This window comes from Narcine bancroftii, chromosome 8 (genome assembly GCF_036971445.1).
Source record: "Narcine bancroftii isolate sNarBan1 chromosome 8, sNarBan1.hap1, whole genome shotgun sequence".
In the NCBI taxonomy this organism is placed as follows: Eukaryota; Metazoa; Chordata; class Chondrichthyes; order Torpediniformes; family Narcinidae; genus Narcine; species Narcine bancroftii.
In genome coordinates, this window is record NC_091476.1 from 166,044,620 (window position 1) to 166,071,276 (window position 26,657).

At 41.9% G+C, this 26,657-nt stretch overlaps 1 protein-coding gene across 1 annotated transcript in view; it reads right to left on the reverse strand.

The window, feature by feature from the left end:
- csmd2 (CUB and Sushi multiple domains 2) overlaps positions 1-26,657 on the reverse strand; it is a 539,567-nt gene that overhangs the window by 209,820 nt on the left and 303,090 nt on the right. Inside the window, exons 29-30 of the mRNA XM_069896324.1 lie at positions 17,387-17,483; positions 2,868-2,972 (exon numbers count right to left, since the gene is read on the reverse strand). Coding sequence (XP_069752425.1) covers positions 2,868-2,972; positions 17,387-17,483 — 202 coding nt within the window. The remainder of the gene's footprint in view (positions 1-2,867; positions 2,973-17,386; positions 17,484-26,657) is intronic.

Sequence of the window (26,657 nt, forward strand, 5' to 3'; positions counted from 1 at the left end):
GGTGGCCAGGTTGATTGGGAAACTAGTGGCGGCTTTCCCGGTGGTACAATATTACAGGTTCCTCTAAATTACAGGTTCTTGAAAAGGGACAAAATCTCAGTTCTTAAGGTAGCTTGGGGACATTTTGACAGACCCATGTGATTAACCAGGAAGACCAGATCCAATCTTGAATGGTGGGTCGAAAACATCTCGCCAGCTCAGAAAGGTGGTCGTGGAGATCAGATCAGATGCTAGTGGTGAAGTGAATCTAAAGGTCTCTGCTGGAGGCAGATGGTTGAACAGAGAGCTCAGGGAGGCCTCAAAATATGGTATCAATTATTTGGAAATGTTGGCGGACTTATTAGCATTAGTCATTCTGTGCGAGAGAAGCTGACATTTGTGTATTGCTGAGGTTGTATAACAGTTCAGCAGTAGCCTACCTCAATAATATGGGAGGTCTTAAACCTGCCTCCTGTAACAAGCTAGCCATTGAGACTTGGCTCTGGTGCATTCAAATAAATATTTGGGTTACAGCCGCCTACCTGCCAGGATGGATAAACACCCAGGTGGACCTGATATCTTGGAAATTCAATTTTAGCACTGAGTGGACTCTGGGGATGAAATACTTTAAAATGCTAGCAGACACCTATGGAATGCCAGAGATAGATTTGTTCGCGTCCCAGCTAAATGCTATGTGTCCTGATTGACGGATCCCTGAGCGGAGGCCATTGATGCCTTTACCTTAGATTGGGCTAAATATAACTTTTATGCATTCCTCCCATTCGCTTTGGTGGCAAAGTGCCTGAATAAGATACAGGAGGATGGGGCCATGGGTTTGGTTCCCCATACAATCCTAAAGCCTATGGTGGGGAGTCCGTTAGTATTCACGAAAAACAAAGATCTGCAAATCCAACCGGTGTCAAAGGTATCTCATCCATTGTCTCACTTAAGTTTGCTAGGTTGCAGGATCGGAGAGTGAGGATCAACATAAACTCTCTGCAGCCTAGAACTCTGGACATTCTCCGTGTGTCTTGGAGAAAGTCTACACAAAAACAGTATGCCTCCTATATGAGGAAATGGAAAAAGTACTGTGCCCAAAATGGACTGAATGAACAGTCAACCTCTTTTGGAGGCATATTGCGTTTCCTAACCGATATGTTCTATGTGTAGGGACGGCTTCAACGCGGTGAATACAGCACAGAGTGCACTGGCTGCTTTCTTGACGCTCCAGGACTGAGATGAATAACCACCCCCTGATCAAAAGAATCATGAAAGGAGTGTTTCACTTGTGTCCTCTGGTACCTAGATATAAAGAAATTTGGGACGTAAAGATTGTTTTGAACTATTTAAGACTATTGTCGCCAACTTCCAGTTTAGGCTTACGTAGCCTGTCCTATAAGTTGGTCATGTTAGTGGCCTTGACCTCGGCCCAGAGGGTAGAAACTTTGTCTCACATTCATATGGATTATATCCATTGGGAGGAGGACTGTGTAAGCATTCAAGTTCAGACATTCTAAAACATAACAGGCAAGGGAGAATTGGGACAAAATTCTCATTGAATGCATACAGAGAGGACGAGCAGTTATGTGTGTTGGAATATTTAAAAAGATAAGTTGTATGTACAAAACATATTAGGTTTTATATGTTATTTTAAAAAAAATGCATCAGTGGGTCACCTCCCAGACATTGGCCAGATGGCTGCAGGAGGTCATGAGAGTGACTGGAGTGGATATTACTCAGTTGGGGTCCCACTCAACAAGAACAGCGGCAACCTTGACTGCCAATAGGCCCTGGTCCCCATATGGGATATCCTCTGTCAAGCAGGATGGAGTAATAAAAGAACCTTTAATAGGTTCTACAATAAGCCTTTAAATTCAGAGGAGCAGAGTTCACAGCCTCTATCCTACACCCAGCAGACTGAAAAAGGCTGTAGACAGGAGACCCATTGATTACAGATAAAGATGCTTGTTATGTAATAAATAATGTTCAGTCACAGGTTTGTGTTATGGTTGGTTCATCCATTTTAACTCATTTAGGTTCAGTGGATTCTGCCCTCTGGACTGGAAAGGAATCCAGTGGATGGGATCTCACGTTGACTCACCAACTCCCATTGAATAACAATCATCAAACTTCGCACAGGTAAGTGCTCATTATATGTTCCATTAATTCTTGTTTAACTTTCCCCTTTCTCCTGGTGGCTGCAACCATTACCAGCTGCCTCCGATGGGATGATGTTCCATTTCTTTCAGAGGTATATGATGCCCTTACACATGCCAGAGTTTCTCCTCCTCTAAACCTATCATACTTGGTGAAATCTACCCCAAGATAGTCCCAGTTGATAGGACCAACCACTTTAAAAGCTGTGGTAGAAGAGAGGCAAATCTGCACTTCTGCATATTAGTTGGGACATGATACAATTAGTCCACACAAAGGCTCGTAACTTTACACAATACGTTTTAGAACAAAAGGTCCTTGTGATTCTACCAAATCGATGACTGAATCATGTGAAAACCACTTTGATACACATTTTCTGAACTGAAGCATTTTCAGACCAATCGCATTAAAGCCCATGTTTGCTCCACAAGCTCGCCTTTGTTACTGGAGTATGTAGTTAAAAACATGACCAAAATAAAAAATATTAGCCCACCAAGGGGAGTGTCTGAGCATTGCTTATCCATAAAGTGCAAGATAAAATGAAGGTGTAGTGTATCAAGGACAAGAATGTCACCATTACAAGGGAGGAATGAATGGTGGAACGTACAGTCAGTCCATAAAGTAGATCAAGGAAAGCCACGCAATAGGAAATGTAGGTTAAATAAGTGTAAATCTAGAGTTTATCTCATACATATTTCTTGCTTGACTTTTCAATACCTATTGAAAATTCTTACTTTTATATTCCAGATGAAATCCAGCTGCAGAAACGCTGATGTCCGAGTAAAAATGTAAATAAAGTTGGTTGGAGCTGCTGTTCAACAAAGCAGGAACTGTGGTGCCTGTAAAACATGAAAAAAATAAAGGAATTGGAAGAGATCGCCAAAATTTTATGACATTCCTTCTCCTCTTAAACCCAAAGGGAACACTGAGGAAAATAAATATAACCAAAACTGTAGATAATGTGTTGGCTCTGATAACTCCAGTTGATTGTCAATAAATTGCCTATAATTATTATTACTGAAGGATTCCTCATCCTGCGGGCAACTGGAGAATGGTGCTTAGGAACCAAGTATTGCAACTGGCATTTGAGAGACTGTTGAAAACAAGAAGGCTCCCAAAGCACCTCAGGTGCTGAAAGCTTCCTGATTGTCGAGGTTTGAATCTGGACCTTGGGCTGCCAATGGATTGAACTGGGGTCTGTGCCAGCTGCAGAGGCTGCGGGACACTACTGGGGGCACTGGGGAATGCTCATGGCAACATTTTGTTTACCTTCATGGCAGGCAAAAGTTGAAGTACATCATGTACATTACATTTTTTGCATTGCATGATAATTAAAGGAAACAAATTAATGCCTATCTTTCTGCATTTTGCTGGTAAACTACTCTGGCTTTAGAAGCAAACTTCAGCATTCAAGTTGCAACATTCAAGATCCAATGAGTGGGTAGAGAAAGTTGAAAACCATTGGTCTAGACTCAACTCTTACTGAAATATTTTGCTTGAGAAAAATTCTCATTGGTCCATTTCCTTTGGAGTTGTGAAACAGTGCTCATAACGAGTCAGTTAGGTACGATTAAAACAAAGGTTTTCAAACTTTTTCTTTCCACCCACATACCACCTTCAGCAATCCCTTACTAATCACAGAGCATACCACTTAAAGTGGTACGTGAGTGGAAAGAAAAAAGGTTGAGAACCACTCGTCCACGAGATTCTGAGTGGTATAGATAAGGTGAACAGCCAGTGCCTTTTCCCAGGGCGGGAATAGCAAACACAAGAGGATGTCTGCACAAAGTGCATGGATGAAAGTTTAGGGGAGCCATCAGGGTTAGGCTGTTTTTAAAATAGATACAGAAAGTTGCGGGCGCATGGAATGACTTGCCAGGGGCTGAAACATTTGAGACAGTTAAGAGATTCTTAGACAGCCACATGGATGAAAGGATTACAAGGTAGGAAGATATAGGTAGGCGCAACATCAATGGCTGAAGAGCTTGTATTAATTTGCAGTATTCTATGTACTTGGTTTCAACCTAGATGATGAAAAGTTAGGCATTGCAGACTGATCCCACCAATAAAATCATCCATCAACCATTACTTCTTGCCATGGAGCTACTTTTGATTCATTTCTTCTGATAGGTTCTAGATAATGGTTGTTATCATCGGGTTAAATTTTACATGAATGTTTGCTACATGCACGTGGCACCAGAAAGCTGGTGTTAAAGAATATGTGATGTGCAGTCACATTTATATTGAAGAAACATTTGCAAAACACCATGTGCACAAGATCTATCTGTGCCGTGAGGTCATACTTCAGAGCAGCGCACATTTTGCTATCAGTGGAATTTCAACCTTCAATGACAAGATGGTTCCTGAAGCTCTTTCTCTTTTATTTGCTTTTGTAAGCAGTGCCCAAGGTTACCTGGGCGTACCATAGAGTGCATTTGGGATAATTAGGGGTTCTCAGTGCAAGAATTAAGGAAGCATAAAATGCCACAATTGGCCAAATGGAGCAAAGATTTGCATCATTGATATTTTGTGCAATAGTCATAATTCACATCCGCACGGTAGAAGTGGTGGGAACAACTGCAAGCAAATCCCAAGGTAACTTTAACTTTCTCAGCTGCAAATTCTTGAGGATAAATCAGCTGCATTTTCAAAGTGATCTCAAAGATTAAACTGAACTGAAAGGAGTTGATGACAGCATCGAAACCAGCAGAAACAGATCACAAATTACTATAGTCATATAGTTTTATTAACGTTCAAGTGCTTTATCTACAGCAGCAGTTTTCAATCTTTTTTTTTCCATTCACACACCACCTTAAGCATTCCCTAGGCCATCGGTGCTCTGTGATCAGTAAGGGATTGCTTAAGGTGATCTGTGAGTGGAAAAGTTTGAAAACCACTGTTTTAATTGACTTGTTATGTGAACAGTTTTTTATAACTCCAGAGGAAATGGCCCAATGACAATTTTTCTCAAGCAAATTATATCAGTAACAATTGGGTCGAGAGCAGTGATTCTTAACCTTCCCACTCACAGACCACCTTAAGCAATCCCTTACTAATCACAGGGCACCCATAGCATTGGGATACCTTAAAAGTGGTGTGTGAGTGGAAAAAGGTTGACAACCACTGATCTAAAGCAAGCTTTAAATTAAGATATTGTTCATTCAGTACAGTTAAATTTTAATTAAATATTTCTGGCTGTGAATGGACAAAACAGAAATAATTATTGAAAGCATGCTCTTTCATTATCTTCGACTCCAACTTGATTTATTTTATTTCTGACATACATTCAACAGAAGAGAGGGTGCTCCCCAATTGTAGATTTCTGATACCACCTTCATTATTGTCAGACAGGAAACCCTTGCTCAGTGGTTATGGGGTGATCACTTTACCCATTTCTTTCTCTGGAAAGGAAGTGGCAAACATCTACTTGAAGTCCATCCTCCGACACCATTTGCCATGATCACGAATTCGCATCAGAAAGCACCTAAACCCAAAGGCTTCAATGCCCTTCATTTCAGTCTCAACAACAGGCTCAACCTGTCCCCTCCATCATCACCCTCCCCCACCTGCCAGAACTTGTTCTCACCCTCAATAGCCTCTCCTTTGATTCAGCCCACTTTCTCAAACGTGGCAGCCATGTGGGCACCAGCTATGCCTACCGTTTTGTCGGCTTTGTGGAGCAATCCATGCTGTAAACCTACATAGCGCAAGACTCCCCAACTCTTCCTCTGCTATATTGTCAATGTGGTACTGTCTCATGTACCCATCAAAAGCTTGTCAACTTTATTCACTTTCCTCCCAACTTCCATCCCAAACTGAAATTCACTTGGTCTATCACTCACCACACTCTCCCCTTGATCTCTTTGTCTCCGTCTAGAGAGTCAAACTCTCAACTCCTACGGTTTCCTTGACCACACCTCTTCACATCCTATAAGGTGCACAAGGATCCTTGACTTTACTAATTTCAATGCATTTCTGAAAAAAATTACTGAGGGTTAAGGACATTAATGTTGTCATATTCTGTCCCGTTGCAGGATTCTGTGGATGGTACCTATATATAGTTTAGATAGTGTAAGTAATTTTTTAATTACTTTGAATCTACGTGTAATTTTCAAGTACAAGGAGTAGTTTTTAATGTAAGCAATTTTAGTGACTTATTGCTTGCCAAGGAGTTTGCTTGTTTCCGTCCACTAATTACATGCAGCCTTTCAGGATATAGGCCCCCGTTATTCCCATTCTTCATCTTCAGCCAATCTTTTCACGCTGGTACCTCTCCTGTAATATCATGAGCTCCTGTCTTATTCAGCAGCCTCTTGTCAAAGGCCATCTGAAAATCCAAATAAACCACAACTACTTGCTCACCTTTGCCTGTCCCACTGATTACTCTCTCAAAGAATTCCAGCAATTTTGTTAAGTAAAATCTCCCCTGGAACCATGCTATCTTAAGCTTTTGTACCCTGAAACCCCATCCTTAATAATTGGAGAAGAAGAACGGGGCCATTAGAGGGCGCACAAAATCAGTGAACCGGTGCGGACTCGAAAGGCCAACATGGCCTGTTTCCGCTCCGTAAATGGTTATATGGTCCCAGGATGAGGTCTTCCATACAAGATCATGTGAAAGGTCTTACTTCTTCAAAAGATGTGGCTTCTCCTCTACTACCTTCAACTTGGCCCTTATCCACATGTTCTCTATTATCCCACATCTGCCCTGGCCACAATGGACCAAATTTCAAGAAAGGACAAGATTTCCCTTGTCCCTACCTCAACCTCCATTATATCATCCTCTGCAATTTCTGCTCCGTATAAGAGTAATCCTACCAGCAGGCATATCTTCCCCTTCCCTCCCCTCTTAAAAAAAAACATAGAAACATAGAAGATAGGAGCAGGAGTAGGTCATTCGACCCTTCGAGCCTGCTCCGCCATTCAACGAGATCATGGCTGATCTTAAAGTTCAGTCCCCCGTCCCCGCCTTCTCTCCGTAACCTTTAATACCCTTATACTGAAGAAATAGATCTAATTCCCTCTTAAATAGATTTAATGAACCTGCCTCCACTGCCCTCTGTGGCAATGAATTCCACAGATTCACCACTCTCTGGGTATAGAAATTCCTCCTCATCTCGGTCCTAAATGGTTTGCCTATTATCCTCAAACCATGGCCCCGGGTTCTGGATGATTCCATGATTCCCTTGTCCCTCATCCCTTCTCACCGATCACCCCATTGGTGGCTACACATGCAGCTATCCCTCCTCTCTCAACACCATTTGGGGGCCAGAACAGTTCTTCCAATTTGAACAATACTTCACTTGTGAATCTACAGGGGTCATCTACTGCATCTGGTGCTCCCTTTACGGTGTCCTCTATGCAGATTGGGAGATCACGTCCTTGAGCACCTTCACTCTGTCTGCTGTAAAAGCAGGGATCTCCCACTGCAACCCATTTCAACTTGTCTGTCTACGGCCTCATACACTGCTAAACAGAGACCACCTGCAAATTGGAGGAACAACATTTCATATTTCATCTGGACTCCATCCAACCAGATGGCATTAACATCAACTTCTCCAGTTCCAATTAGCTTCCACCAACCCCCATCTCTTTCTTCCAGCTCTCGATCTTTTGCCTATCCCCCTGACTCCTTTCCTTCAACTCTACATTCTCTTAGAGCAGTGGTTTTCAAACTGCCCTCCTAAACTCACATTCCATCTTAAGCAATCCCTTTGCCACAAGTGCTCTGTGATTGGTAAGGTGGTATGAAAGTAGGGAATAAAAGGTTAAGAACCACTGCTCTGGACCCAATTGTTACTGAAATATTTTGCTTGAGAAACATTGTCATTGGCCCATTTCCTTTGGAGTTATGAAACCGTGCACATAACGAGTCAATAAGGTACGAGTAAAACAGTGGTTTTCAAACCTTTTTCTTTACTCTCACATACCACCTGAAGCAATCCTTAACTTAACTTAAGGCTGGCGGCAAAACTCTGCATGTCAAACTGCATGAGTTTTTCAAGCTTTGTTGGGACCAAGGAAAACTGCCTCAGGACCTTCGTGATGCCATCATCATCACCCTGTACAAAAACAAAGGCGAGAAATCAGACTGCTCAAACTACAGGGGAATCACGCTGCTCTCCATTACAGGCAAAATCTTCGCTAGGATTCTCCTAAATAGAATAATACCTAGTGTCGCCGAGAATATTCTCCCAGAATCACAGTGCGGCTTTCGCGCAAACAGAGGAACTACTGACATGGTCTTTGCCCTCAGACAGCTCCAAGAAAAGTGCAGAGAACAAAACAAAGGACTCTACATCACCTTTGTTGACCTCACCAAAGCCTTCGACACCGTGAGCAGGAAAGAGCTTTGGCAAATACTAGAGTGCATCGGATGCTCCCCAAAGTTCCTCAACATAGTTATCCAACTGCACGAAAACCAACAAGGTTGGGTCAGATACAGCAATGAGCTCTCTGAACCCTTCACCATTAACAATGGCATGAAGCAAGGCTGTGTTCTCGCACCAACCCTCTTTTCAATTTTCTTCAGCATGATGCTGAACCAAGCCATGAAAGACCTCAACAATGAAGACATTGTTTATATCCGGTACCGCACGGATGGCAGTCTCTTCAATCTGAGCAAAAATCCAAGACACAAGAGAAACTTGTCCGTGAACTACTCTTTGCAGACGATGCCGCTTTAGTTGCCCATTCAGAGCCAGCTCTTCAGCGCTTGACGTCCTGTTTTGCGGAAACTGCCAAAATGTTTGGCCTGGAAGTCAGCCTGAAGAAAACGGAGGGCCTCCATCAGCCAGCTCCCCACCATGACTACCAGCCCCCCCACATCTCCATCGGACACACAAAACTCAAAACGGTCAACCAGTTTACCTATCTCGGCTGCACCATTTCATCAGATGCAAGGATCGACAACGAGATAGACAACAGACTCGCCAAGGCAAATAGCGCCTTTGGAAGACTACACAAAAGAGTCTGGAAAAACAACCAACTGAAAAACCTCACAAAGATTAGCGTATACAGAGCTGTTGTCATACCCACACTCCTGTTCGGCTCCGAATCATGGGTCCTCTACCGGCATCACCTACGGCTCCTAGAACGCTTCCACCAGCGTTGTCTCCGCTCCATCCTCAACATTCATTGGAACGTCTTCATCCCTAACATCGAAGTACTCGAGATGGCAGAGGCCGACAGCATCGAGTCCACACTGCTAAAGATCCAGCTGCGCTGGGTGGGTCACGTCTCCAGAATGGAGGTCCATTGCCTTCCCAAGATCGTGTTATATGGCGAGCTCTCCACTGGCCACCGTGACAGAGGTGCACCAAAGAAGAGGTACAAGGACTGCCTAAAGAAATCTCTTGGTGCCTGCCACATTGACCACCGCCAGTGGGCTGATATCGCCTCAAACCGTACATCTTGGCGCCTCACAGTTCGGCGGGCAGCAACCTCCTTTGAAGAAGACTGCAGAGCCCACCTCACTGACAAAAGACAAAGGAGGAAAAACCCAACACCCAACCCCAACCAACCAATTTACCCCTGCAACCGCTGCAACCGTGTCTGCCTGTCCCGCATTGGACTTGTCAGCCACAAACGAGCCTGCAGTTGACATGGACTTTTACCCCCTCCATAAATCTTCGTCCGCGAAGCCAAGCCAAAGAAGAAAAGAAGAACTAATCACAGATCACATGACATAGGGATTGCTTAAGGTAGAAAGTGAGTTTGGAGGGGGGCAGTTTGAAAACCACTGACAGAGTTATACCTCTCCCCCGATCAATTCTTAGCATTTCTCTCTGGCCCTCCTATCAATGTCCACCTATGGATTCTTGGCTTTTGGCCTGTGCTCCTTCTTTTTCCCCCACCCTCTCCCCCTTTATTTTTTTTAAATACCAGTGCCTGTCTGATTTTTGCTCATACCTTGATGAAGGCCTCAGGCCTGATATGTTGGCTAGTTATCTTTGCCTACTATGGATGCTGTGGGACCTTCTGAGTTTCTCCAGCACTTTTGTGAATCAACTACAATGACATCATCTGCAGCTTTCTCATTTCAAGCCTCACCACAAACCTTGAATGTATTAAGAAATGAACCCTCCATTTTCAAATATCACCTTCTTAACCTTAAAATATAAATAAACTTTGATTGAACAAAGTTATAGCACGTGTGGTTTTAAACAAGTATTTTCTACTTTTGATATTCCACTGTTCATTGCTGATGTGGAATACATTCACATTCTGAACGGTTATTAACTCAAATATTTTCTGATACAGAATATCCAAAATAGCCACTTTCAAAATTAATTAAAAGTTCTCTGGAGCTACAGATGATTCTCTGGGGCAAAATTCAATATTTTGCAGTATATTCCATTTCCATGAAAAAAAATAACACATTCTGCAAATGATTAATTTATGGGCTATCACATATAATTATATCAGAGTCTGGTGTAATTAAAATGAGAAAAAAACAACATGTTTGAGTTAGAAGATATTTTAACATAATACTGGACAACAAAGATTTTGCATCCTGGACACCATGTGTACTTTACGGATTTTGGACTGCGGATCATGAAAATTACCTTAAAATGTTCCTATCATGTACCATTTTTAGATAGACAAGAAATTCCAAAATAGGTTCTTTTTTTTCAGGAAGCAAACCTTTTGAAAAAATTTGTTGTCCAGTGTGATCAATGTCCAAAACTACCACAGATATTTTATAATTGTAGGACCTAACGTCTTTCACGGTAGCATATAGGTACATCATCAGATTAGAATAGATAATACAGGTGAAGTTTGACAAGCACCATCAGTTGAAAAATATTGGAAGCAGAAAGCACTGCAAGTATGAGAGGAAAACCAAAGGTTTGTACATTAGATCCTGGAATATTGGACTAGAAAACTCTGCAAAACACAGCAGCCTGGACAAACCTTAATCAACCCATTTAATCAAAACACTTGGGGTGACATTTGCTAGGATTCTGGCAAGAATGTTTCATCTCAAATGGCAGATGTTCCTAAATAGTACTTAATTCTCCTGAATGCTATACGTTCACCTCCCTTGCACATTGATCCCATCACATAAATGATGCTCAATATCACATAAAGTGTTTGGAATCCTTTGGAAAGATTGTCAATTTCACGTATTTATCACCACTAGCTGAACACAATTATTTGCTCTTCAGCAGCTATACAAATATTTACAGTTCATTCTTAGCTGCCTTAACTGATGAAAAGTAAAGTGTTAACTACATTGATAGGTCTGGAGTCATAAACAGGCCAATTCAGGATGGTAAATTCCTTCCCTTGAAAAGAACCAGATGAATGTGAAACCTACAGTGATACACCACTAACCTACTGCAGGGGGCGTCCTGTGTACCTGCAGGAAGAGCACTGGAGGACAAGACAACACCTGGCCGGCTGTCAATCATCCGCCGGGATTATAAGCCACATCTGACACCTCGAGTTCAGTCACACGGAGTCAGCACAGCTAACTGCAGCAGGGACTTTTAAGTGGAATAAAGCCCCTTGATCAGTCTTTAAGTCTTGTGCCTGCTTTCGGTACGACAACACACCGCAGCCTTTATAATGTTTGGGACAAAAAAATCTTTTTCCTTTATTTACCACTGCACTCCACAGTTTTAAATTAGTAATCAAGCATGTCATTTCTACATGTAATTAAAGTACACATTACAGATTTAATTTTGCTGTATCTGACCCGACCTTGTTGGTTTTCGTGCAGTTGGATAATCATGTTGAGGAACTTTGGGGGACATCCGATGCGCTCTAGTATTTGCCAAAGCCCTTTCCTGCTCACGGTGTCGAAGGCTTTGGTGAGGTCAACAAAGGTGATGTAGAGTCCTTTGTTTTGTTCTCTGCACTTTTCTTGGAGCTGTCTGAGGGCAAAGACCATGTCAGTGGTTCCTCTGTTTGCGCGAAAGCCGCACTGTGATTCTGGGAGAATATTCTCGGCGACACTAGGTATTATTCTATTTAGTAGAATCCTAGCAAAGGTTTTGCCTGCAATGGAGAGCAACGTGATTCCCCTGTAGTTTGAGCAGTCTGATTTCTCGCCTTTGTTTTTGTACAGGGTGATGATGGTGGCATCACGAAGATCCTGAGGCAGTTTACCTTGGTCCCAACAAAGCTTGAAAAACTCATGCAGTTTGGCATGCAGAGTTTTGCCGCCAGCCTTCCAGACTTCTGGGGGGATTCCATCCATACCTGCTGCTTTGCCACTTTTCAGTTGTTCGATTGCCTTATATGTCTCATCCAGGGTGGGAACCTCATCCAGCTCTAGCCTTAGGGGCTGTTGAGGGAGCTGGAGCAGGGCGGAATCTTGGACTGAGCGGTTGGTACTGAAAAGAGATTGGAAGTGTTCTGACCATCGGTTGAGGATGGTCCATTAACAATGGCGTGAAGCAAGGCTGTGTTCTCGCACCAACCCTCTTTTCAATCTTCTTCAGCATGATGCTGAACCAAGCCATGAAAGACCCCAACAATGAAGACGCTGTTTACATCCGGTACCGCACGGATGGCAGTCTCTTCAATCTGAGGCGCCTGCAAGCTCACACCAAGACACAAGAGAAACTTGTCCGTGAACTACTCTTTGCAGATGATGCTGCTTTAGTTGCCCATTCAGAGCCAGCTCTTCAGCGCTTGACGTCCTGCTTTGCGGAAACTGCCAAAATGTTTGGCCTGGAAGTCAGCCTGAAGAAAACTGAGGTCCTCCATCAGCCAGCTCCCCACCATGACTACCAGCCCCCCCACATCTCCATCGGGCACACAAAACTCAAAACGGTCAACCAGTTTACCTATCTCGGCTGCACCATTTCATCAGATGCAAGGATCGACAATGAGATAGACAACAGACTCGCCAAGGCAAATAGCGCCTTTGGAAGACTACACAAAAGAGTCTGGAAAAACAACCAACTGAAAAACCTCACAAAGATAAGCGTATACAGAGCCGTTGTCATACCCACACTCCTGTTCGGCTCCGAATCATGGGTCCTCTACCGGCACCACCTACGGCTCCTAGAACGCTTCCACCAGCGTTGTCTCCGCTCCATCCTCAACATCCATTGGAGCGCTCACACCCCTAACGTCGAGGTACTCGAGATGGCAGAGGTCGACAGCATCGAGTCCACGCTGCTGAAGATCCAGCTGCGCTGGATGGGTCACGTCTCCAGAATGGAGGACCATCGCCTTCCCAAGATCGTATTATATGGCGAGCTCTCCACTGGCTACCGTGACAGAGGTGCACCAAAGAAAAGGTACAAGGACTGCCTAAAGAAATCTCTTGGTGCCTGCCACATTGACCACTGCCAGTGGGCTGATAACGCCTCAAACCGTGCATCTTGGCGCCTCACAGTTTGGCGGGCAGCAGCCTCCTTTGAAGAAGACCGCAGAGCCCACCTCACTGACAAAAGGCAAAGGAGGAAAAACCCAACCCCCAACCCCAACCAACCAATTTTCCCTTGCAACCGCTGCAATCGTGTCTGCCTGTCCCGCATCGGACTGGTCAGCCACACACGAGCCTGCAGCTGACGTGGACTTTTTACCCCCTCCATAAATCTTCGTCCGCGAAGCCAAGCCAAAGAAAAAAAACAGATTTAATTCAAGGTTATTTGTATACATTTTGGTTTGACCACGTAGAAGCCACTATGAGACTGAAAAACAAGAATCAATCAGTGTAGCACGTTGAATAACTCAAAGACTTGTCGATTCAAACCAAGGCTTTTATTACCAAAAGACTGGAGCGTAGTACATCGAGGTCGACCAGTCCAGACTGACCTGGATCTAGTTAGGTGCGGCAACTTATGACCTGGCCCGTAGGTGTGGCTACGGCTCTCAGCCAATCATTATCACTCTATACAAATATATACAGAGGTGATAGGATCCCACACTATCACAATCAGTAAGAGGTATCACCCAAACTTCAAGATTACCAAAATCAACTGTTTGGAACATTATTAAGATGAAAGCTCAGTCATTGGAAAAGAGCTGGTCGGCCAAGGAAGACCTTCACTGTTGATGACAGAAGAATTCTCATCTTAATGGAGAAAAATCTCGAAACACTTGTCCTACAGATCAGAAATACTCTTCAGGAGGTAGGCATGGATGTGTTAATGACTACTGTCTGGAGAAAACTTCATGAACAGAAATACAGAGGCGACACCAAGAAACAGGATGGCCAGATTACAGTTTGATAAAAAATGTATTTAAAAAAGCCTGCCAAATTCTTGAAAAAGATCTGGTGGACAGATGAGAACAAGATTAACCTGCATCAGAGTGATGGCAAGAGCAAAGTGAGGAGGCGAAGGAACTGCCCAAGATCCAAAGCATAATACCTCATCTGTGAAATGTGGTGGTGGGGATATATGGCCTGGGCATGTATGGCTGCTACAGGTACTGCCACCCTTGATTGATGAGATGTAACTGCTGATGGCTGTAGCAAAGTGAATTCTGAGTTGAATCAAAATATTTTATCTGCTCAAGTTCAAGCAAATGCCTCCAAACTCATTGGACGGAGCATCATCCGACAGCAAGAAAATGATCCCAAACATACTGCTAAAGCCATAAAGGATGTCAATCACCTTTATTTGTCACTCATACTATGCTCACATAGTGCAGTGAACTGGAATTCACTGTCTATGTATTGTTCAGATGGCTAGCTCCTCCCTTGGCTCCACCCTCACCTACCCCAATATAAACCTTGGTTTTCCCACCTTACCTCAGATTCACCTGAGGACTATTGTGTCTACTGGCCATTGATTGTAAGCTATTAAAAGAGTGTTTGGACTCACTTTTCTCCGAGCGCAATCAGTTGCATTACACACAGTAAAGATAGCATTTCTCCAGGACCAATGAACACATTTACATAAATATAGGTTAGAATAGAAGTTCAACACATTTAAAATATTAAGACTTGTACATTAACATTTCATGGTACCCAAACTCCAAATGTTCTGGGAATTCAGGAATCCGATGGCTTGGGGGAAAATGCTCTTGCCCAATCTGGACGCAAGGGCCCGAGTGCTGCAGTACCTCCTACAAGATGGCAGAAGGGAGAACAGTTTATATGAAGGGTGTGTGGGTTTTTCACAATGTTTATTGTCTTTCACCTGCATCAAGAGTTGTAAATATCCTTCAAGGACATTGATCTTTTTTGCTGATTTCACTATCCTCTGCAGGGTCCTGCAGTCCAAGGAGGTACAGCTTCTAAACCAGGTGGAGATGCAGTTGCACAGGATTCTCTTGATAGATCCTCTGTAGAATGTAGTGAGGATGGAGGGTGGAAAATGAACTTTCCTCAACTTTCGCAGAAAGTAGAGGTGCTGCTGGGCTTTCTTGGCTACGGAGCTTGTACTAGAGACCAGGTGAGGTTCCCTGCCAGGTGCATTCCAAGAAACTTGATACTCTTGACAACCTCAATGGTGGAGCCGTCAATGGTCAGTGGAGCGTGCTTCCCCCCGTGCCCTCGAAGTCAACAACCATCTCTTTTGGGGTATTTTTGACGTTCAGAAGTCAGTCCAAATCAGTCCCCCAAGATAAATCCAATTGAGCATGAGTTCCATTTGCTGAAAAGAAAATTTAAGGGAACAAGCCCCCGAAACAAGCAGGAGCTGAAGATGGCTGCAGTAGAGGCCTGGCAGAGCATCATCAGAGAAGATACTCAGTGCCTGGTGATGTCTATAATAACAGACTTCAAGCAGTCATTGCATGCATGTACTAAGTCTCAAGCCTGAAACATTAGTTATTTATCTTTATCTTGTTATATAAAGTTCACTGACCTGCGACGTTTCTCCATCTTTCATTTTTACTTCAAGCATTGTGTCTGCAGACTTTGAAGTTTTACTAAAGTACTAAACATAATTACTTTAATATACAATTTCCCAAATATTATCATGCCCTGAGGGGACTATGCATAAAAAGCCCTGTAATTTCCACATGGTCAAACCAAAATGTACATGAATAATTTTGAATAAAATCAAGAATGTGCACTTTAATCACATGTGAATTTTTTGATTAAAAATTTAAAACTGTGGAGCACAGGAGGCAAATAAAGGAAAATACATCTTTGTCCCAAACATTATGGAGGGCACTGTAACCTCCTATCAATGCGTGAAGTCTACATCAAATAACAGGCGAACGTCTAAATTGTTTGTAACAGTAATTTGAAGTTATCGATCGTAAACGATCTTAATCTTCTTGCCTCGTTTGAAACGTCACCTGTTCTAATGTGTTACTCTCCCACGGATTCTTTTTAATGTCATACTCAAAGCAGAACATGCAAATTTGCACCTCTGTGCACCTGTTACTAATCCAAAATCAGAAAAAAACTCATTTACTTTGCACTGGGTACTTTTAAATCTTGATCAAAAAGCAGACAATAAGGGGAAGCAAATTGGAATCTCATGTCTTCACTTCACTGAGTTGTGAAAGGATTTTTTAATGTATCTCAGAGGTGACAGAGTGACGACTTTAATATAGTGGAGCCATGCTAAGCAATCTAATTTTTCTTTATCAGTGCTTCAAGATTTGAAGGGAATCTATCCTGAGGGTGATCCAACTGATCTGGGGTTTAGATCCTGCATTCAGAGACTTTACATACCAGAGACGTAAGGTTCAGTAACTTTCCTTGATGTATGAACATAACATCAAGGCAGGAGAAGGTCATTCTGCCCCTTGAGCCCACTTCACCATTTTACAAGATGAGAGCTGAACTTCGATTTCAAACACGATTTTTCTGCCCTGTCCTTATCCCAATGTCCAAAAATCTCCTGTTTTGAATGCAATCAATAAAAGCCTCCACAGCCCTCGAGGGGCAGGGAATTCCAAAGCTTCCCTTTTCTGAGGGGGGGGAAATAAGGACATGTTGGGGAGGGGGGGGGTAGAGGGTGAGGGGGGAAGGGGGGGGTAGAGGGCTGGGAGGGTGGAAGGGGTGGGGTGGTGGGGGCGGCGGGGAGAGGGAAGAGCTGACTCGTCAATTTGGTCCTCAACAGTTTACTGCTCTTTTGATACTGAGAAACCTAGTTCAAGATTCTTCATCCAGGGAGAAACATCCTCTTGCATCAACCTGGTTTTAGACTGAAAATCTACAAAAGTGGATTAAAAAATAGAAAGTTGGCCTTGTGGAATATGAGGAATACATAAATCGATTTATTAATGTATTAATGAACACTAATAATTAAAAATCTGCTGGACCCATTTTAAAACTAGTACGTTTGCGGTTAATGTTTTAACTTGCTCGATGAGATGAAATTACCTGAAAAACTGCCAAGCATTGTTGCTGTAATATCTCCACCATCAAAGACCTCCAGGGAGTCCCAGTTATGCTCTGTTGTGAAGCTGATAACTTGAATCTGAAACCACAATTAAATATCATTAGCTCATTCAAAACTGCATTTCAATGTTTGATTAATACATACACATTAACCACATTGGTTTTTCAGACAATGCATACATGAAGTGAGGTCAATCTTTACAGGGAAATTCAGTAGATCTCAATTCCAGCCCTCAGCAGGCACAAAACTGATTAACTTTAACTGCTGGATGACCCTGAAATGTTTGCCTCGGTTAAATGAACCACAGAGATAAGGCTACAGGAAATGGATATCTCAGATTCTTGAATTAATGAAGGGCTATCTGAAACTGTTCTAAAGGTCAATTATTGTAATAATGTTCAGAGTGTTTGAGACTGATCTGAGAACTGAACACTTTGCTTGGATTCTGTTGATAAAAATGAGAAAATGGGAAGAATTATGGCAGGAATGATTCTTTGCCTCTTCCAGAACCAAAGGATATTCTTTCATGTCAACCATGGCACAGATGGTGACAATCTCACCTCAAAATTAGAAGTTTTTGGGCTTAAGAACTATTTGAGAGATTTGAATATGCACACCTCCAGTGACATTCCAGTGAAGGAAATGCAATGTGATGGAAGGTGTTGGCTTTCAAATTTATTGTCAAAGTACCTACATGACATCACAGACAACCCTGAGATTCTTTATCCTGCAGATGAAGAAGAATTACCACTTATTGATGGTGCAAAAAAAAACTGTACTCAGCATACACATGTAAACAAAGAAAGAAATGTAAACAAACTGATTGTATAATACAGAGAGGGGGAGAAAAATCAATAAAACCGAAAAGTCCTTTAGTGAGTCCCAGATTAAAAATTAAACTGAGGCCACATCTGCATTTTCAGGACTTAAAAGATTTCACTGAATTATTTTGAAGAGCTGAGGGGTTTTGCCCAGTATCCTTTTCTATTTATCCCTTAAGTAGCATATGAACAGAGTCTATAGTCATTATCACACTGTTGTTAACGGGTGCCTGTGGGCATAGATTGGCTGCAATGTTTATGGAATTAGAACAGTGATTGCATTTCCGTCGTAATTCATTGGCTTTAAACATTCTGAAATGTTCTGAAATCATAAAAAGGAAATCTTTCATTCTATGTTAATTTTGAAATATTTTATCTATCATTTTAAATACATTTGACAACAATCAAACCAAATACAAAACATCAAGAGAACCTCTCCCTCCACCCTCTCCCCTCGATAACAAGTCCTATTAAACAGAGAAAGAACAAAGAAAAAGAAACTAAAAAAACTTCCTTGAAATAGATCTGACCAGAGTTGTGCTTAAGTCTGACTCTCATCTCACCCAAGTTTACACAAACCTAGCTTTGGGCTCTCACTCATCAATAAAAAACACATTCCAGAAATAAACTTGTATACATTTCTTTCATGGAGTAGTTTCTCCTTTTCAGTAAGTCCCAGTAGAGTCATTTCAGGGCGCAAATTGGCCCTAAGGAAGGATCGTAACTGAAGGAAACAAAAAAAGGTCTTATTGGGCAAGTCATAAGCCTTCTTCAGCTGTTCAAATGACATGAAAAATAATTTTTCATAACAATCTTCTAGACTTTGTATCTCTGTCTGATACCAAGTTTTCAAAACTTTATTGTTCAAAGTCATGGGTAAAAGTTCATTGTCTTAAAGGTGTCCTCGGTGACCGTCCTCTTTTCAGTCCAGAACCTCCACAGGTCTCACACCATATTTCAACCAAGTCTTTTAAAATGGGGGTGTCTGTCCTGCTGGCTTTAATTTTGGAATTCCATTTATACATGAAATCATAATACACTTTCTCTTTTAGAGAGTACAATCCAATTTGTACCCAGGAGGGGGTATCATCCCTCTCAACAAAATGAAGAAATGAATCTCGTTTGGGCTACCAAATAATGCTTTTTGAAATCAGACAACCGGATGCCTCTCAACTTTTCCTTGGCACATTACTTCCAAATAAATTTCCCAACATGCTTATTAAGTTTTCAATAAGGTTTGAGGTAGTGGAATGAGTAAGGATTGGAAAAGGTACTGCAATCTTTACACAGTCAACCCTGCCAGTTAGAGTGATGGATAAGTTCATCTACCTACTCAATTTTACTAAGTTGAGGGATGTTAATGAATTTGTATAAATTCTGAAGATCATCATCCACCATTATTCCAAGACATTTGATACCACCTGAGGGCCATTTGAATGGACTTGTTCACTGGTACTCAGAATCACATTAGTGGGATGATTTCACCTCAAGAAATTTATCAGAACATGTCTCGATCTCTGGCCTCCAGATGTGCCAGGTGCAGAGACTCGATGGGCCCTTTCAATCACTATTAGTTCACTAAACTGTGATCATCCCAAAATGTTTGGGATCCAGCCTTTAAAAAAATTTCTACCCAATCCTTTCCCTCAGAGCCTTCCTTCAGGTTAATGATACGGACATTATTGGAGCTGCTGTAATTTTCTAGCTGATCCACTTTTCACAGCAGAAAGTCATTTTCCTTCCTTCGCGTCTCAAGTGAGGAGTCCATCTCTGTTAATTGGTCCTCCACCGTCCCAACAGGCTCCTCTGCAGCAGCCACTGGTTGAACTTGACTTTAAGTCCTGAAATGGGCAGCTTAATCTCTTTTGTTTTGGCATTTAATTTATTAGCAAGGGCTTCATAACCTCTTTGAATCTCCTGAAGGAGGACATGTAAATCTCCCTCCTTCAGTAGTTGCTCCTGAGCTGGCCTTGTATCAGGGATGGATCTCTCTGCAGACCTTGAGGTTTTTGCAGCCGCCATATTGCTGTTTTGCCGATGCCTCTTGCTGAGATGGATTCCACAATCAAGGCTGGATTCTGGTCAGTAACTGTGTTTAATTCCTCATTTCTTGCTTAGGCTCCAGGTATGTAACTAGTTTAAGGGCAATTTTAAGTGTTTTTAATGGTTTTAAACGGCTGCCATCTTGCTGTCGTCCCATTGCTGGGATGAACTTCACTATAACGGTTGAACTATGGTCAATAGTTGCATTTATTTGCTTGATTTTTCATTTCTTGCTTTAGCTGTTCAGCTAATTTAAAGACAAATTTGAGCATTTTTTTTAAAACAGTGTTTAACTGAATTCTTCTGAAGAGCCCTGGGGCTCGCGTCCTCCTATCTCCGCTGCATAACATGACCCCCCCACTTCATTTTATTTATGAATGGAACCACTGCAAGATCCTTCCAAGAATCAAAGAGCCATACAGCACATTCAAAGGTCCTGCTGAGTCCACACAGTGGACCTATCAAGCACATACTTGTACTTAGTTGACACAAATCCCTTTTTTTTCTCCCTACATTATTTGGTCCAGATTCCACCACTCATCCCCACACCAGGGATCACCCACCCTTCTAACTCTTCTCCTCTGTACATCACCTCATAATTGTGGCAGCAGTCTTGTTCAGCAGCCCACTGACTACATTCTCCCATCAAGGAGCAGGACATGCCCCAAAATAATAAGTCAAATTATGCTTGGCTAGTTACTCCACTAATTGGCCAGCTGCACTGAGAAGGATAAACTATAAAGTAACAGATAGATCACCATCTGTATCAGGTTATGAGGACCCTGAAAGAATTATCCAGAATCAGAAATAGCAGATAAAACTGTTACCCATGTAAACTAATTGAAAATGATCAGTCAATAGGGGTATGCTGCATTCATTCATATTCAGATCAATATCACATTGCACAGATTGCAGACCTGTATCAGTTGATTTAAAATAATGCATCCTTCTGAGGTTAAAGGCAAACAAAGAAATTTGTTAATACTTTGTTCTGGTGTTAGTGAACCCAACAAATTTGAATTTCTTGTTCCCTGACCCCGTACCGATTTTCCATTTTTAATTTCCCCCATCATACACTTGTATTTCTAGCAAATGATTTACATTATCACCTGGGAAATTATTTCAACACACTGTGTTGAACTCTGAGCAGCAGGGACTGCTCTACTTCTGAGACAGGAACACAAAATTCCGTTCAGTTTCAAGGGAGTGTTGTTCAGTTGAAATTTGGCTTTTAAGATGAGGTGCTAAATTGAGGCCTCATCTGCTCTCATTAGTACCATTTAGAAGAAAGGAGGAGAGCATTTATAATAACGTGGTTATGCTTCAACCGACACTGAAAAATAATAGGATCATATTGCTGCTGGTGGAGTTTTGCAGTGGATAAATTGGCTGCAGCTGTTCCTTCATTGGAAGATTAAAAATATCTTGAATCTTAGAATCATGCCATGCAAAAATAGGCCCTTTAAGACTACGTTGCTCATGCCAATTGTTTAGCTTATCCAGACTAATCCCATTTGCTTGCATGAGACCCATATCCTTCTATTTCCTATCCAAATTAAAATATTTCATTGCTGTAAAGTGCTTTGGGACATCCTGAGGATGAGAAAAACACAACCAAGGTGCAAGCCTTTCTTTCTATTCATGCCTGGAGCCTGGGCGACTTGGTAATCACTTTTTGTTTACAGCTTAACGAATAAAAACCAACATGTATTTTTAATAAAATGCTCTCTGGGGAGTGGGTGGGAACTGCTCCTGCAGCTAGAAATTCAAACAGTAAATGACTTCATAGCCCCATAGTTTTAAATCAATGCACGTTCTTTAAAATACTATACTCTGCAGTATTTCTTTAGGTTTTACTTTGGTCCAATGGATAGATACTTTATGTGACACGTTTTAATGAAATTTGCAGAAAGCTGATCTACAGCCTTTGCAAGTCACTTATCTCCCTAATGGTAGACTATTAAATAATAAATGACTAATTTGAAAGAAGTGAAAAGAAACTCTTTTCAATTATCATTACTTAACCTCAGATCATTTGCACCCACCAATACTGAAATAAAGAATAATACTGGACAACGAAGGTTTGACTTACTGAACACTTCTGAGAGTATTTTATGGATTTTTGGGCTGCTGATCACAAAAATCACCTTAAAATTTTCCTACCACATGAAATTTTTTTTAAGCTATAACCTATTTTTCTATTTTCAATGATGCTTCAAGGATTCAAAACCATTCAGTGCAACATGTCATTAAAAATTCATTTTCTGCAGTCGTTGAGGGGAGCATAGAAGTTGTTCCAGGACAATAGATTACTGGGCAGTTCTGGGATGATTTGGTCTTTGGACGTCTTCCCTGCTCATCTTGCTACAGTCAGTGATGAACATGGTGAAAGGTTTCACCAGGACATAGTGACCATGGAAAAATGGTATCAGGGTAACTGGAATCCATCAATGGTGGACGACTATTGTTGGACACTGACACGAGAGGCATCAGATGCTGAGTACAAACAAAAATCAGCGGCAAAACATTTTTCAGTCAGTTGAACTAACGCAATGTGCCAGCATCATTATGCAATTAAATATGCTAAATTCAATGAAAGTTAATTTAATGTTTCTCCAACTTCCTACATGACACTGCAAATCAGAAATTATCTTTGTGTTCAGCTTGAAGTTGTCTATCATAATCCCCAAATTTTTTCAGGAAGCAAACCTTTTGTTTGGTGCTGTTGTTTACATCATTCTGTTCCCATGTAATAAGGGAACAGTAGATCCTACATCTTCACTGAGGTTTTACTCTATTACTGATAATGCTTGATACTGTTTATGCCTCACCTCCCAGCCAATGCACTTTAACCTTCATATGCACCTAACTTCTAATTGAGGCTGTGCTCAGATGGCCTCATGCCATTTGAAAAAGTGCAGAAACCACGGATGTTGATGGGAGCCAGGATGACACATAAGGAAGGGGATTCAGAGGGAGGTGGGTAGAGGTCAGGAATGAAATAGTGGAGTGTGCTGCTATTGGACCGGGGGAATTGGAACTGGCATATTGCCGGTAACCACAGATCATCATGGTAGGGACAGGTAATAGTACTGGCAGTAAAAGGCGGGGATTGCAGAGTCAGGAGGATTGTTGACATGTATGGGGTGGAAATTGGGGGTTGCCTGTCGATTGATGCAGTGGGAATGGTTAATGTTGATTTTGGTGAATGAGCTGTGGGTGAAGAACTTCAATAATTAATTGAACTGGCGTGCAACGATCCCAGTTCAGAGTTGTTCAAAGACCAAATTGTCCCAGGAGTGCCCAGTAGTTTACTGTCCTGGAACAACTCGTTCTATGTTCCCCTCAATCACTGAAAAAGGGCAGTGCATGAGGAATGGTGTCATCAAGCATCCCTCTTCTTTGAATCAGACCAGGATTGCAATGGAAATTGGAAATAGACAGTCAAATGATGAGAGAAACAGAAAGTGACTCAAATGTTTCACTCCATGATAAAATTGATTTTGAGTACTGGAACACTGAGAAATTAATGTATGCAGCACGGTAGTGTAGTGGTCAGTGCAACACTGTTACAGCATCAGAGATTGGGACCAGAGTTCAAATCTCACAGTGTGAGGTGTTTGTGCATTCTCCCCATGCCTGCGTGAGTTTTTCCCGGGGGCTCTTGTTTCCTCCCACCATTCAAAAATGTAATAGGGATTGTAAGTCATTTGGGCAGCATGGACTGAAATGGCCTGTTACCATGTCAATGTCTAATATTAAAAAAGAAATTTAAAAAATTCTAGGCACTCCATTCATCGAGCTAGTCTGATATTTAGGTCTTACTCTACACCACCCATCCCCAAAAATTGTTTTACTCAATCCCATACATCAAGATTGATTCACCTACCACCACCTTGCACCCTCGTGGCATGTCTCGAGGTTATAGCTCAGGAAATAAGACACACTCAACAAGGAGTGCAGTTGACACTGATTTAAGGAACTGGCTGCTCTCTTTTATGTCGTGAGGCTGACCCTGGCTGCCATGTCACCAACTGGCATGGCGAGAGTTCCTTCAGACTCCAATTGGTGTCCTCATGACCTGCCGTCAGTGATTGGTGGATCAGCCCGTTTTGCTGCAGCATCATCGACAGGTGTGGTTTGCGATTATTGGCCCTTTCGTGTTCTTTCGCCGGTGATTGGCTGGCTGAGGTCATTTTGCTGCGGCCTACAGGAAAAGACAGCTGACGCCTCATGCGCCCACTCAATTGTCATGTTCAAATGACGTCTTCTATGTCAGCCTGCAGTGATGGCCCCCGGGCTGCTACACCCTAACTCTTTTCCCCACATACCATCTCACTCCATCCACCTTCACACTCTCTTCCCCATGCAACATCTGCTCTTCTCCTCACACATTATCTCAAACCAACACCTTGCATTGTCTCACTCTCCTCTCTAACAAGAGCTGCATGTATTAACTTGCCACATTCTAGCCAGCTGTCTTGTTGCTTGAAACAAACAAGTTCACACATTCAGAGTAGCTAAAAATCTAACAATATTCTGGTTAAATTTACTTTCAGGTTCAACACTTGTGAATAAATGACCACAAAATCATACAGCTCTTGAGCCTTTCAGCTCAACTGGTCCATGCTGACCAATATGGCATTCTGGGTTAATTTCATTTATCTGAACTTGATCCAAGACCCTTGATCCATAAATCTTCCATATGTCTTTTGAATGCTGTTCTTGTGCTATGCCTTCCTTCAGCAGCTCATTCTAGATGTGGACTACCCTCTGAGTGAAAGTAATTCCTCTCGCGTCCCTCTGAAATCAATCCCCTCCACACCTTTAACAGATGTCCTCCAGTTCTAGAATCATATACCCTAAAAAAAAAACCCTGTAGGATTCATTTTATCCATTCCTTCACAATTTCAATAATCTCTACAAGGTCATCCCTTAGCCTCCTTCATGCAAGGTAATGAAGATCTAGCCTATGCAACCTATGGATTTTAACCCCAAGATCCCTCTGTTCTTCCACACTCTTGAGAATCGTGCCATCCATCTGTCTTCGTTTGACCTTCCAAAATGCATCACTTCACATTTATCCAGATTGAACTCCACTTTTCCACCCAATTCTGCATCCTGTTGTAACCTACAACAACCTTCGACAATATTCACAACTCTTCCAAACCTCATGTCATCTGCAAACTTACTGACCTGTCCCTCTACTTCTTCATCCAGTTCATTTATATATATATATATATATATATATAAATAAATCACAAAGACCAAGGGTCCCAGAACAGATCTTCAAGGATCTCCAATTGTCCATGTCCTCCAGGCAGAATACATTCCATCTACTACTACCCCCTGTTATCTGCAGGCAAGCCAATTCTGAATCCACACAACCGAGGTTCCATGGATTTTATGCCTCAAAACTTTCTGAATACCACAAGGAACCATGTCAAATGTCTTACTAAAATTCATAAACACATTTATTGCTCTTCCTTCATCAACTTATTTTGTTACTTCCTCAAAAAACTCAATTAGACTGCACTAAATATCCATGAGAAGACTATGTTGCTCCAAATGCTCTTAAATCCTGTTCCTAAGAATTCTCTCCAATAGTTTGCCAACATTGATAGACTCACTGGTCTATAATTCCGAGGGTTTTGTACTCTTTAAAATGAAGCCAGCATGCCAAACACCACCTTATCCACCTGAATTTCCACTTTCAAGTCAATATACACCTGTACTCCAAGATCTCTATATTCTGCAACACTGGACCACACAAGTCTTACATCTGGATTGACTTACCGAAATGCAACACCTCACACTTTTCAGTGTAACATTTCATTTTCTACATGTAAACTTAGATATCCTTCCACTACATCACCCGATTTGGAGTAATCCACAAATTAACTAATCAAGTTAACAACATTGCTACCCAAATCATTAATATAGATGAAAAGAGGAGTGAACCTTCAACAGACCCCTATGGCACACTATTAGACACAGGCTTCCAATCAGAAAACATTGTTCCATGATTATCCTCCACATTCTTCCACTAAGAGAGCTTTGAATCCCATAGACAGCTCAGCTTGGATCTGATGTGATTTGACTTTATAGACTAACCTGTCATGTGGAACCTTTCATTTTATTTTAAGTGATATATTCTACACAAGTATGGGTTGACCTGCCTGGGCATTACACAAAACTATCCTGGTGCCTACGACAATAAATAATTCAATAGATCAAGTTTCTTGACTCAATTTTCTCAGTTCTTGATCCACTCTGCTATCAGCAAACTTTGGAGTCCTCTGTTCTTCAACAATTTCTTTACCACAAATGATGGTTTCAGCCTCCCCTAAATCTTGTGCAGGAGGGTCCTGCCCAACACTTTTATGGA